Raw genomic sequence first — 13,823 nt, forward strand, 5'->3', positions numbered from 1 at the left:
TCTTTTCCTGTGCTCCTACCCCACAAGGAGCAGTTCTTTTGCTGTCCTGCAAAAGCAAGCTGTGTTATTTATTGAACAACTAAGTTTAAAACCATTTGGTGATCCTGTCCATTTTTTAATGTGAAAGAAGGAAGGTGTGGCTAGACATGTGCTCCATGTGTAGACCGCCAGTTGATAATATCAGAGTCCCTTGAAGACCATTTGCATGTAGGTGCTCTTACAAAGGATGGGAACGGAACTGGTGGAGCCATTGTGAGTGTTACAGGAATGCTGTGTTGTGAAGATCCCAAGGTCATACTGTGTTTGAATAAGCAGTTTACAAATCTGCCGTGTGTAAAACAAAACAAAACCCAACAAAAACAAAAAATCCTCCTCAGCACTCTTTCCCACAAGTGCATTGGCAGTCACAGCCAGTTTTACTTTATTTTCATTTCTGGAAGTATTGGTCCCTGTGAAGAATATAGAGCAATACCAATAACATTTTCGCCATGTTTGAAACTTTTTCCTCTTAAATGTCTCTAGTACCTGCTGAAAAATAAACAAGCAACCAAAACTTACAAGCTGTTTTCAAGCTTGCATTCATATGACTGTTAATGTTGGATTTCTTTTTTTTTGTGTGTGTGTGTGTGTTTGTGCACAAGAGACTGATCAAAGCAACAGTGCTCATTCTTAAATTCAGTACAGGCAGGAGCCCTCAGGAGCGTTCCACTTACTGTTAGTTCAGAACAGTGGAGAAAGTTTTAAAATATGCATGTTCTGAGAGCTAAAGAAATGGTGTAATATGCACAGGGTGAATATTCATTTTGGCATGGATTTTATTTAATATGGTATCTGTCTGAAAGGTAAGCATCATCATGACTTTCCTAGATTCCTGTGGTAGATGGTTAACTTATGTTTCTGCTCTAGCAGTAGCATAAACAGAATGTAAGCAGTTGTAGTTACGTTCTATTCTTATTTTTATTCTAGCATGCTCTTTAACATGCAGAGCAGTAAGAGATTAATTTAAAAATGGTCATTAATTCCTAAATGAGATTGTAAATAAACATTTTCTTTCATGATCCATGTGATTTCTAGGGTTTTTAACTTCTTATGGCTGGCATATTTATTAATAAGTTTGAAAACTACAGGAGTGACAGAATCACAAAGGCACTGTAGAACTTCAGTATAGAGACTGGCTACTTTATTGAGATTGCTGTGTATCACTTCTGGTGTTCTTGTTTTTAAGGTATCTAAGAAAGTTGCAGACTTGATTCTTGAAAAACAGCCTGCATATGTTGAGGTAAGACTACTGTAATTTTTTAACAGTAAACCACTCAAATTTCTCCCCTTATAATACTGCTCTAGTTTCAGTTGGGCTTAAATATAGTAATAGGTTAGAAGAGACGCTAGTGCCTGGCTGGAACTACTTGTCCTAGCTAAACCAGGATCCAGCTAAACCTGTATCTCCAAAGGGTAAATGAAGGGTACTTTAACCTGGGGGCTCTTTAGGATGCTAAATGCTCCTACATATGACTATATTAAGATGGTTTTCTGAAAACATGAATTCACATGCTTGACCAGTACCTGTAATGGACTCAAAGAGGAGTTTTTCGAGCACCTGTGCTTAGGAATGTTTTCAGATTTTTATACGCAAGATCAAACAGCAATGATCTTTTTTAAGAGAACTTAACCAGAAATCTTGGGCTGATCTCACTCAATCATGAGAGGAAAGTATCAGAACGCTGAGCTGGAAATGGAGTCTTAACATGTCAAGGACCCCTGAGAGCAAAATGAAGTGGAATTGCTTTAGCTACTACCATGCCAACATTCTGCTTCTCTCCCCTCCCTCCCAGAACATAACTGGAAGAACTGCTATCATAATGATTCTCTGAAGAGGTCTTTTTTTTCTTTTTTTTCTACCCATTTGCTTTTTAATAATGTCTCTATACATGTGGTCAGCTCAGTCTGGTTTTACTTGATTTATCTTTTTTTTAAAATTATTATTATTAAATCTGGTTTATCAGGAAATGACACTGAGAAAACTGCAGAAGGAAAACTCAGGATTGTTTTGAAAGTAGTCTGAGAATTACCCTGTGATGGATAATTCTGTGTGTGTACAGTATCTCACATAGCAGAACCTTTTTAGTGTGCTCCCCTGATAGCCCATCAGTACTTGTTTCTTGAGCTCCAAGGCAAAACACTGGGCCAATTCTATTTACTGTCTCAAATATATGCAAAATATAAGAAGTCTGCCATCACAAAGGTATGTGAGAGGCCCTCAACTTGGAAAGACCCTACTAGGACCTTGCTGAAGAGAACAAAAAAATTGGCTTAGCAGCTTTGGAGAATTAATCATTCCCAGTGCTCACAATTTAGTGTCTTGGGCATTGGCTGCTGACACTTCAGCTATTTTCTTCTGGTCTCATCTTGATGTCTGGGGGACTGGCACGTTTGCACACACGCTGAGGGGAGTGACTGCCCCAGGCCTACTTTATAGGTTGTAGTATTCTGGTGTTAGTCAAATAATGTTAGCCAAGAGCCACGCACCTGTGATGATACAAAAGATTAAGAAGTTTTCCAGTCTTTCAGAATATCTCTTTGAGGTTGTTCTGCATCTTCCTGGTTATGATGGGTCATACTTTATGAATCCTGAAGAAAGCATTGTCATATGAGCCATTACTGCATTTCTATTTTGGTTAAGCAGCTGGAGAGAGTGTGATACATCTTTCTTGACTGACTGACCAAGCGATGATCTTAAACAGAACTGAATTTTAAACTAATTTCCACTTGCCATATCTTGACAATAAATTTAATTTTCAAAGTGAAAGTCTTCCTTTTTCCCATGGAAAGCACTCAGTATGTTTTTAAATGATGAGCAGTATTTAAAAAAACAAAACACAAATTTAAGAGTGGAGAGAATGCTCACTGTTCTGCAGTGCTGTTCTTAACAAAAGGAATATGTACATGGAATATGGAATATGTACATGGAATATGTACAAGGAATATGTCTTTTTTTTTTTGGATGGAGTTGAGATTATGCTAGGCACTTCACGGAGTCGAAATTAAGCTAAGTTCAGGTTGCTTGTGCTGAAGAGTTTTCAGCTGAAATTCAACAGGATACAATTAGCGTTCATTACGAAATGACATTTAGTCAAATTTTCGAATGCAAGTGTTTCTAAACAAGAAAATGTGAAATGTGTGAATGATATGTGAAACATGGTTTGTTTTTTTTTTTTTGTTTGTTTTGTTCTTGTTACCCTTTGGCATATTAATGCAAATTAATCTGTATTTCTGTCCCTGATTATTATGCTGTGGGGTATTCTATTAATCATATACAGACTCTTTGGCTGCATGTGGAGTATATAAATGAAGAGGCTCTCAAGGCAATGAAAATGTATTTCAAGTATCTTTCTTCAAAGGAGAATTGTATTTGAAAAGATGGCTTGTTTTAATGTTACATACCAGTGTTTAGCATATATAAAACGATGAAGCAAGTAATATATAAAGGAACTCTAAAAAGTCATTATAACATCTCAAGATAAACCTTCTAATTGCTAGTCTTCACTTGTAGGTAGCAGAACTTTAACTTGTATGTTTACTTAACCTGTTGTCTCTCTGCAGGAACTTGAACGTGTTACATCATTACAGACTGGTCTTCAATTAGCGGCTGTTATTTGCGCAAATGGACGAAGGTATCTTGCTTAAATAATGGCAGAAATTGAAAAGGGGAAAAAGGGATTTAAGAAGACATTTGTGAACCCAGGAGATCACTTGCTGATAATATTTCCTGTTTATGTGCTGGCCAAGGGGATGTCCCACACCAAGTGGAGTTATGCTGAACAATTAGGGGTGGCTGGCCATGGTGGGGGGAACCACAGCCTGGGGATGGGCTGGGCATTGGTCAGCGGGTGGTGAGCTATTGTACTGTGCATCACTTGCTTTGTATATATTACTATTATTATTATTATTTCTCTTTCTTTTCTGTCTTATTAAACTTTTATCTCAACCCACAAACTTTTACTTCCCTCCCCCTAATTCATGGGGGAGACCCCATGCCACTAGGGGAGGTGGTGGGAAGAGCGGAGGACTGTGTGGTGCTTAGCTGCCTGCCGGCTTAAACTAAAACATGCGGTCATCTCAGTCTCAGTGTTTCCCTAACAATGCTTACAATTTTATTTTCTAGCATGTACGATGATGTGCATGCTAGCGTTTATTTGAAATAAGCCTTATGTTATATATTATGGAAGATTGTCCTGTTCATTGTTAACTTCTACAGACACCTGAATATTGCAAAGGAGGGATTCACACAAACTAGTTTGGGACTTCTTGCAAATCAAAGGAAACGACAGTTGCTTATTGGACTGCTAAAGTCTCTGAGAACAATAAAAACACTGGTATGTAAAGATTTTTTTCAGTCAATATCAGAATGTTTTTTTTTTTTTAATTTCTTTGTAGTTATAACTATTTTCTTTCTCTTTTTAGCAAAGAACTGATGTACGCTTAAGTGAGATGCTAGAGGTAAGTCCCTTCCAGACTATTGTATCTTGAGGCTATTCTATTTCTGTCAGTCATCTTAATTTTGTCCCTTCCTTCCTTCATTTTATGAACAGGCTAAGATTTGTTTGTTGTGAAATAGTATTTTTGTTCTTGTTTTAAATGTTGTGAGAAATACTTCATACCAAATTAGATACCCTCTATGGAGGGGGACAGAGCAGTATTTTCTATCAAAGACTCAATCCTTCAGAACTTAGTTTCAGAACGTAGGCTTGAGTTAGTTGAGTGAGGGTTCTGTCTTCACTCTGCTCTCTACACCTCTGCTTATACTCCTTTTCTGGCTTTAGCTTGATATTTGGAATTAAAAAAGAAAGTGAGGTTTAGCTGATTCTTGATATACCTAGTCTGGATAAAGTACTTCTACTGCTTTATTTATTTTTACACATTTATATGGCCTTCCTACTTAGAATTTTATTTTGAAGTGGGGGACCTTCTCTCCTTATTTAGTGGCTTGGCTTTTTAATAGGCAGTTGCAGAAAATGTTGTAGCACACAGGCTATGAAGCTGAAAATTCTGCTGTTAAAGTGTGTATATATACTGCCTAAAATGTAGTAGATACTATGCAGGGCAAAAATAAGATCTTGTCTTAAGGTGTTTAAATTGTATGAAAGTCAGATTGAAGAGTTTATTGACAACTATATTTTGATCATGTTGTATAACAAATTTGACTTGGTAGCTTGCCGATTATTTTTAGCTGATGCTGGATAGAACGTCATTATGATAATCCCCAGTTGCTAAATTGTGAGATCGAATCTGACTAATTTTAACTCTTAAGATGCTTTAATTCCATCTTGGGTAATACACCTTGTCTCACACTTTCTTACTCTTTATCAAGCAAGAATGTATTAATTCACCTGAGGCTGCACCAATGTTATTTTCTGCTCACTAAGCTTAGGTTCTTATTAGCTTTTTATTAGCTTTTTATTTCTGTGCTGTGTTGTATTGCACAGGAAATCAGATCTTCACTGCTGGTAGGAGTTGTCTTGACAGAGAGGTGTGGGTGTTGCATCTTCACACAGACCCTAATGTCAGATTTGTCAGTGATCTTTAAACATTTACCTGCTAAAACTGCCCTTTCTGGCTAACTGGAGTTTTAGAGCTGTGTTGACTGTCTTCTCCCAAATGCTGTATCCCAGACATTAGCAATTTTATTGTCTTTACTCTGAGAGGAAGTTAATAGGTTGGAATATACCAGTTTTATACATTCGTATATATAGACACACATATATAAAATATGCATAGTAGCCATAGAGATGAACATTTAGGTGGGGTTCCCAACTAAAACAGGGGTGACAGAAACAGAAAGGGGTGAGCAACATCTGCAATATGTTAGTAATGTTAGTATGTGTAACACAGGCAGGCTTTGCAATTTGTGATGAGGAGATGAGAGCATGGAACTTGCTGCTTTACAGCCCTGGTAGACTTAATGGAGCAAATGCCAGGTTTCCAATGGAGAAAGATGCAAAGAGCTGTAATTGCAGCAATCATTTTAAGCCAGTGTATTGTTTTATTATCATATAGTGGATAAAGCTTTTTTTTTTTTAATAGCTAAACTTTATCTACATTAGAATGTTGCTGTTAAAAACAGTTTTATTTGAGAAACTTCCTTACAGTAATAGCTAAATATAAATTGCTCATGTGTTTTTGCTCTTCAGTGAATGAATTTGAAAATTCATTAGCAGCTTTGCATTTGAGCCCTCTGAAGCACATAATATAATGAATGTAATTAGGAGAAAAATGAAAGCTTTTGGCTACTGAAGGGGATTTCCCTTTCTTCAAGGAAAAGGAACTCATCTAATGGCCTCGTATCTAATAGGATACAAAAATAATAATTATAGCCAAGACACTGTTGATGAGATCTTGTGGTTGTATGTTCTTGTGTGTGGTTTTGTTTTGGTTTTGTCCTGGCATCTTCACGTACTCTCTGACTGATTTTTTCTGTCTATTTGAAATTCTTCTTATAAATTATGTATGTTTGTTTTTTTTGCTCCCCAAAGTATTTTTTTTTGTCCTGGGGACTTCTGTGAACCATTTGTTTTAAATTCATTACTAATTAGTTATCAAATATGTCAAAGTAAATAGAATGTGTTTATTTGTGCTTAATATTGGTGTGTCTCTATTGTCTCTTTGTTGGTTTTGTAAATTATGGCTGCAGCTTACTAGTGCCTGAACTTACCTGCTCACAAATAGATCATATTGCATTAACAAAGGTTTGAAAATTAGCTGGGAAAATGTTGTTTTGTAAGAAGAGCCTTCTGCTATGTTTTGTATGAATCTGTGAGTAAACAAACAAGTCATTTGCATAAGATAATGTAATACATGCAGTGTTTTTGGATCTTGCTAACAAGTTGCCTGTTTATAACTCTAAATTGCTGTAAATTAATTTCTGCAATAGACCCTCAATAGTTTTCTCCAACTTGATACTGTACAGATGTAAGAGGTGAAGTATTTTGTTCTTTGTGTTTATACATAAGCGTGTAAACAAAAATGGGTGTTGTGGTGTTTGCTTCAGAAGTCAAATTAGCTTTCTATTCTATTTTATCCCAAGGAAGAGGACTATCCAGGAGCTATTCAACTGTGCTTGGAATGCCAGAAAGCTGCCAGCACTTTCAAACACTACAGTTGTATAAGGTGAGGTGACATTGTGCTGATCTCAGCTTCCGGATGGTATTTGTAAATAGTATAAAACAGTGATGATTAATTCTGATTCTCTAGTTCAATTTTGATTTAAATTTAACTTTCTGCTTAGAAAAGTAAAGTCAAGGCATTTATAAAAGCATAAACATCCTCAGCAGTGTCATGTCCCCATCCCACTGCTACTTAGTCTTCACAATCTTAACACTATATAATCTCTTCCTGGTCTGTGCCATTGTTTTGGAACTGTGGTAGAAAGTTGGCAGGTAAAGTTTCAGCTAAGACTGAGTTAGGACTGTGCTACAATCTGCAGCTTAGAGACACTTGGGCTAATTTTTAATAAGGAATCTTATATTCTGGATTTTTTTGCCTTCAGCGAGATTGTTTTGGAAGGGTAGCTCAACCTGATTCTTGGTGATGAAATTAGCAAGTACAGAGCTTCATGCTGTCATGGAGAAATTGCTTTCAGAACCAGAACTAATTCACATATCTGCAGTTTCTAGCTTAAAAAGACTTGATGTTTTCCATTGTTTTTTATGCAATAAAAGAAGAATTGGGTGAACATCAAGTTCAAAATCATAACAGATAGGAAAATAAAGGAGAAAAATAAGGTGATTTTTGATATTTCATCTATGGAGAAGATAATTAGATTATCTGGATTTCCTTTTGGTGTTATTTTTAGAGTTTTAAATTTATAGGTGAAATTCTGATACTGTTTGAACTCCTGCCAGAATGCTCCTTGACTTAGCAGGACCAAAATCTCTGAATATATACACTCTTTCTCCTTCTGTCCTATAAATGCATGGTTTGTTGCAATTACAGAATAATTACCCATAATGATTGATTTCAGTTTAGGTCTGCTTTTGAGGTATGGTTGTTTAAGGATCTGAAGATGCAACTAAAAAGTGTATGAAGTTAGAAATTCTGACTGGAAATAAGCTTCTCTCTGTTTTGAAGTATCACATTGAAAAGCTCCTTTTTGTTTTCTTTTTAGTTCCATAAAACTTCTACATGGATATAAATAGACTATATAGCCAAAATTAGCCTACATTACTTAATACAACTCCTCTCTTTTACCCCCCCCCAAAAAAAAAAAAACAAAACAACAACAAAAAAAACCACAACCTTCTACAATTTTGAATACCTTCCATATATAGTGGCAAATGAAAAATATTATTTATTTATTTGAATGAGAAGTGGCTTCATGGTTTCCCTCAGTACTTAACAATTAGGTTGTCAAAATGCAAGATGACTCGTGAACAACTTTTGCTCTGCTTGACTCTACATTCTATAGAGTCTTCCACACCTGGGTGTCATCTATAGTGTCTTCGTAGTTCAGGAAGCTCTCCTTAGTATTGTTCTTTTTGATGCTCTATGGCTTGTCTAATCTATTCTGTGTATCTCCTGCATTTTTCTTCTTTTGGAAAAGAAAATTTATTCAGCTTGAAAAGGCAGCTTGATTTCTTTGGCTCTTCAGAGTACTCATCTGCAAAAACATGTGCTTTTGAGATTTAGCTTATTTGCCTAGTTTCTTTAAGTTAAGTTTTGTTTTATGTAAATTATATAAAAAGTTTAGTTTAATTCTGAATCACTTCAAGCTTTTATTGCAGCTTTTAAATTCCACTGCACTATGTTCACTATAGCAAAATTTTGAACTTAAATTAACAGTTCATATTTTTGCCATTTGGAATATTTAACTGCAAAATTCATACTATTTTAAATCTGTTAGCATACTGACAAGATACGTGACAAATAGTTGTGAGGATTTACTTTGTTGTTGCACTCAAAAGGATATACTTGCATCCAGGAAGACAGTTTGTTGAAAGAAAGAATGATGACAGAAAAATCAGGGCTGCTTCTTTATTCTGAGATTGTTTTTTTCTGAACTTGTTTTTGTTTGGATTGTGAGAGTAGGACATTTCAAACAGTAAATCTCAGCCTCAGAGCATATAGTTTCATCATTGTGCACTATTTGACTTCCTGAAATCCCAAAGAATATGTATTGTATGGATTAACATCCTGCTAGCTGGGATTAGACTAGATTTTTTGCATTTTTGTTTGGGACCACAGTAGAAACTCAACAAGTCAGAAAAGTAGAAAATCAAGAATTCAGACAAGCGCTGACATTTAAAGCATACTTAACTCTCATAAAGATCTGCAGGTAATCACCTCTACCTTACCATGAAATTTTCACAGTATCACTTTCATTTGTCCACATGACAAGAATCACTGCATTCCTTCAGATTTTTCTTGCTAGGTGGTGGTAGGAGTTAAGTGTAGCTCTTATTAATCAGCAGGGGATTTAAACCTGTATATGAAGTGTCTGTGTGTGTGTATGTATATATATGTATACATATATATATATTAATTTGCTGTGTGTGTGGTCTGAAGAGACAAGCACTGCAGCTTTCCTGACCTCTTTGGGTTTAAGAGTGACTGCTCATTCTCCTTTAAAATAGTTGGCTGGACTATTTTTTACCTTTGTTCTCCATTATCTTCCTCCTAAGGTAGCAGATGAGTGCTTGTGTTGCATTCCATGCTTGCATTATGTGATTCATTTTTGTTTATAAATAGAAATCAAAGTCATCTGCCTTCTGCTCATTGATTAGTTATGATGGGAGTAGACTCCCTTCAAAAACCCTTAGAAAACTGTAGTGCCAGATAATAGGACCACTCTGTCTATTGCATTTGGGTCTAAATGTTCTTTCTATTTTATCACAGGAGATGTACCTTCTAAAAATATGCTAATTCAGACTTCTGTGGATGAGGATGTGAAAAATACTTTTAATATGTTTTTTAATTCAGGGCATTCATTTAATTCATAAAATCTCAATTATGGTAGATGGGCTTTCATAATAATCTTGTAGCCATTATGTCCAAGCATTATCTTAGTAACTGTGGCCTAGAAAACATAGACAATTTTAGCTGGACACTGCATTTCTACATTTTCAGTTCAATACTTGATCAAAGTTACATTTCATATGAAATCTTATGATTGCACCTCCTTCCCCAAGATTGGTTGGTATAAGTGTGGGATGTATTCTGTCAAACACTTGAATACGTCTTTGCCTCATTGAATAAATAAACTGTGAATGTGTGTATTTAAAATTCTTGCTTCATTGGGAAGACAGCGATGTCACAGAATTTTATCTCAACAGTACAGGTAGGTGGCCTTACCTGGGTTGTGTTGCATGTGGATCAAGGTCTTTTGAATTCCTCTCTCAAGAGATAGAGAACATACACCCTTCTGGAATGGCTCAGATCTTGGGATATTTGCTGGGTTTTGTGACATGAGGGCTCTGGTCCCTAATCTGCCTCCTATGTTAGCAGGTGGTTACAAACTGAGGCTTGCCTGACAGTGGTAGTAAGGCATAGTGGGATAGCGGAAACATTTTTCATGAGGATCTGTACACGTATACAGCTGAAATTAGTCAAATGTCGTCAACTGCAACAGTTTCAGGAGACCAAGAAGTTTTTCAGCCCTACATTGCATTAGTTGAGCAAGTTCTTTGTGTGTGTGAGCATGTCAGTTGCCTGGCTGAGGTGAAAAATCCATGTGCATTTTTAAGGAAATTAGAAAAGGTAAATGCTACCAAGCAGCAGCGTGTTCATGACATTTATTTGAGAAGAATCCCTCTCGTGTTTATGCGGTACCTGTTACTATTAGGGGATTTGTGAGTTTTTAATAGGGCTTATATCAGTACAGTTGCTTGATTTGTTCAGTCTCTGCAAAGGTTACCTGTACATAAACTCATTTTTTGCTGATGTCAACAGCTTCTGTGTTTTGTGTTTTAGACCAGTTAATTTCAACATATAAACCAAAAAGATTTTTTGTACCCCAGGGGTCTGTGCTGTGCCTAGCTCTAAAGATGGACAGGAGGGTTTCTGTGCATAGAGCAAGATTCTTACTCTTGTTCTAATCCCTTCTTGCTAGATAAAAGGACTAGAGTAATAGGAAATGCTCCTAAACTCCAGCAGGCGATGAAGTAACATGACATTGTTAAGAAGGCTTTTCTGTCTGTAGGCTTGTTACGTATGGATAAACAACAGAGTTAGTGGCTACTTGATTTTAGTGTTCAGTGCCAGCTCTTTTAATTTTTATTTTCTATGTAAACCTTTCTTTGGAAGGTGCTCTATCCGGGTTATCTAGCAGAACTAAAAAAGGAGGGGTGATCAGCATATCATTTAAGAGGGGAGAACTAGACAAGGAAGCTAGAATCCATCTTTTAATAGCTAACGTAGGCACCTTAGGAAAAGATTCAGAGTACAGAAGTAAGTCGTCTTAAATTAGCTAAGGTGATTATCCCATCAGAACTCAATGCTTCTTATGCTGAAGAGAACATCCTGCCTATTTCTTTGTTTTCTTGACCCTCCCAAACAAAACCAAAAACATATTAGCCACTTTTTGTTTATTTTTTTGGGCTGGTATTCTAAAATTTTAAAAGCTAATTGTTAGAGAGCAGCACTTGTGCCTTTCTTTGTCCAAAATAGTTTCTCTTATGGTAGCTTTTTTTTTGTTGTTGTTAATCTTTGTATGCCAAGTACAGCTCAGACAAGTGAACTGATGTTCTTAAAAAGATTTTCTGAGAGTTATGTAAGCTTAAGTTCTGACTTTTTTCTTTGAAATCTAAATAAATCTTTTTTTCTGTAGTGTTTCTATACAATGAGCAATGGGTAAAAGTTTACCCAAAAGTTTACCAGTGTATACCACAGTTTGCAAGGACTTGACTGCCCTGACCTTTTTGTTTCTGTATTACTGTAGTAGAGCAGAGTGCTGAATCAATGTTTAGAGCACAAGTTTCTGTGAGGTTGGGAATATCTCTGAATACTTGGGTAAATCCCAGCAGGATGCAGTCTTGTCTGGGTTCTCTTAACACTGTTGCATTATATAGCTGGAATAATATGCTTCTGTAACAGATACTTTAATTTGAAATGTTAAGAACACAGCACTGTTAACGTGATCAGTAGGTTGTTCTTAAACTTTTTTTTTCTTTTTTTTTTTTTTTTTCTTACAGCGAGTTAAATTCAAAACTGCAAGATACTTTGGAACAAATAGAGGTAAGAATGATTATATTTGTTTAGTGTATAATAGTTGTTAACCTCTAGATATTAGAGCTTTCTAGAATGCACTGCTATTAGCAATTACTGAATGGGCATGTTTCTTTAAATGTAATCTTTGTAATACTGTAGTCGTTGCTATTCATGTAGCCTTTTGTGCTGAAATCTACTTAAATGTTTTATGATATGGTATCAAGTCTATCATCCCACCTTGCTAATTGTGCCAACTCAAGTGGTAAAGCCATCAATAAAATAGATACGTCATATTAGAAATACTGGAGCAAAGGTATGCTCCCTGCATGATGCATGTACACAGTGGCTTTCAGTCCATGAGCTGCTGTGAATTCTTTAACTTGTCCTAAAGAGTTGTGAAAAATAACCAAGAGCAGCATGCCAGTAGGTTTGGATAATCTACACGAGAGAAGATAGTTTCATTGGAAATTTTAGGGGTCAGCAAACTGGAAACTGCTGGGGAGGTCCAATGCTAAGACATAGCAAGTAGGACTTGAATAGCTGGAAAAGACACAACTAACATTAGTATAAGTTGATAGATAGAATCACAAAAGCAAATAAATATGAAATAGTAGGTTTCTTGCGGGAAATTGATGGAAAAAAAAGGAGTTGTGAACAGTAGGAACAAAAGGAACTCTTAACTCCATTAGTAAGTGATTTTAAGCTGGAGCTTGGCAAGCTTTTGTCAGAAGTCTAACAGTGTAGGTATGTATAATGTATATGGAGTGCATGTAATCTTTATGTAACGTATATCAGGAAACTGAATTCGCTGTTTGAGCAGTTCTCTACAACTCTCTCTGATCATTTGCTCTTTGGAAAGTCAGATTAGAGCATGTATTATTGTACCTTGTTATTTAATTCCCTGTACAATTAGAACTTAGTTACCTTTTCTTCATTTATGCCTTCTGTAAATTTACTTTTTTGCAAAGCTTTTCTTTGTTGTTTTACTCTTTCCCTGCTATGTGCATCTATTCAGAGCATGTCTGGTTCTAAAGAGCTAACGCGATAACTGTTTTCATCTCACTCTCACTTAGTCCAGTCATTAAACTAATCTTTATTTAAGATTACTCAGATTTCATTCCTGTTATGTTCAGAGGATACCATTTATTCCTTGTGAGCAAACACTGACATTGCTTAAAAAGGGACATCCATCTTTACTTCCTCCCAGTAACAGCTTTGCAGAGCAAATCCAGCAAAATCTGGAACGATGTGACACGTTGGTTGGTGTAAGCGATTCATAGCTAGATAAAGAATCGTATTCAATTTTCCTATTTATTTATTTTATTTAAAGCATATTCCACTAATTACTACTTTAATAATGACTCTTCTTGATAGTCAAATGCCTCTGTTCATCTCCATTTTTTTTTTCCTCCACTAGTTTTTAACAGTATGAAAGTAAAGACAATGTTACAAAAAATACCAGGTGGATATACTGGAAAATACCCTGGAAAAATCTAGCAGAAAAATTAATGTACTCTGTGTTTGTGTTCTGTTCACGGTCAATTTGATATCCCTGTTTCTCTGTCTGTAAAGCTGTTTTGCATGAAATAGGAAAAATGTATATATATATATATTGTTTAATATCA

General features: G+C 35.9%; 1 protein-coding gene across 1 annotated transcript in view; it reads left to right on the forward strand.

Annotated features, from left to right (window-relative positions):
• Window positions 1–13,823, forward strand: part of VPS50 (VPS50 subunit of EARP/GARPII complex) — a 76,516-nt gene that overhangs the window by 12,974 nt on the left and 49,719 nt on the right. The window contains exons 5-10 of the mRNA XM_035318715.1: window positions 1,226–1,279; window positions 3,601–3,671; window positions 4,256–4,373; window positions 4,462–4,497; window positions 7,082–7,164; window positions 12,183–12,225. Of these exons, the coding sequence (XP_035174606.1) occupies window positions 1,226–1,279; window positions 3,601–3,671; window positions 4,256–4,373; window positions 4,462–4,497; window positions 7,082–7,164; window positions 12,183–12,225 (405 nt within the window). The remainder of the gene's footprint in view (window positions 1–1,225; window positions 1,280–3,600; window positions 3,672–4,255; window positions 4,374–4,461; window positions 4,498–7,081; window positions 7,165–12,182; window positions 12,226–13,823) is intronic.

The sequence above is a fragment of the Oxyura jamaicensis genome, chromosome 2, assembly GCF_011077185.1.
Source record: "Oxyura jamaicensis isolate SHBP4307 breed ruddy duck chromosome 2, BPBGC_Ojam_1.0, whole genome shotgun sequence".
NCBI classification, from domain to species: Eukaryota; Metazoa; Chordata; class Aves; order Anseriformes; family Anatidae; genus Oxyura; species Oxyura jamaicensis.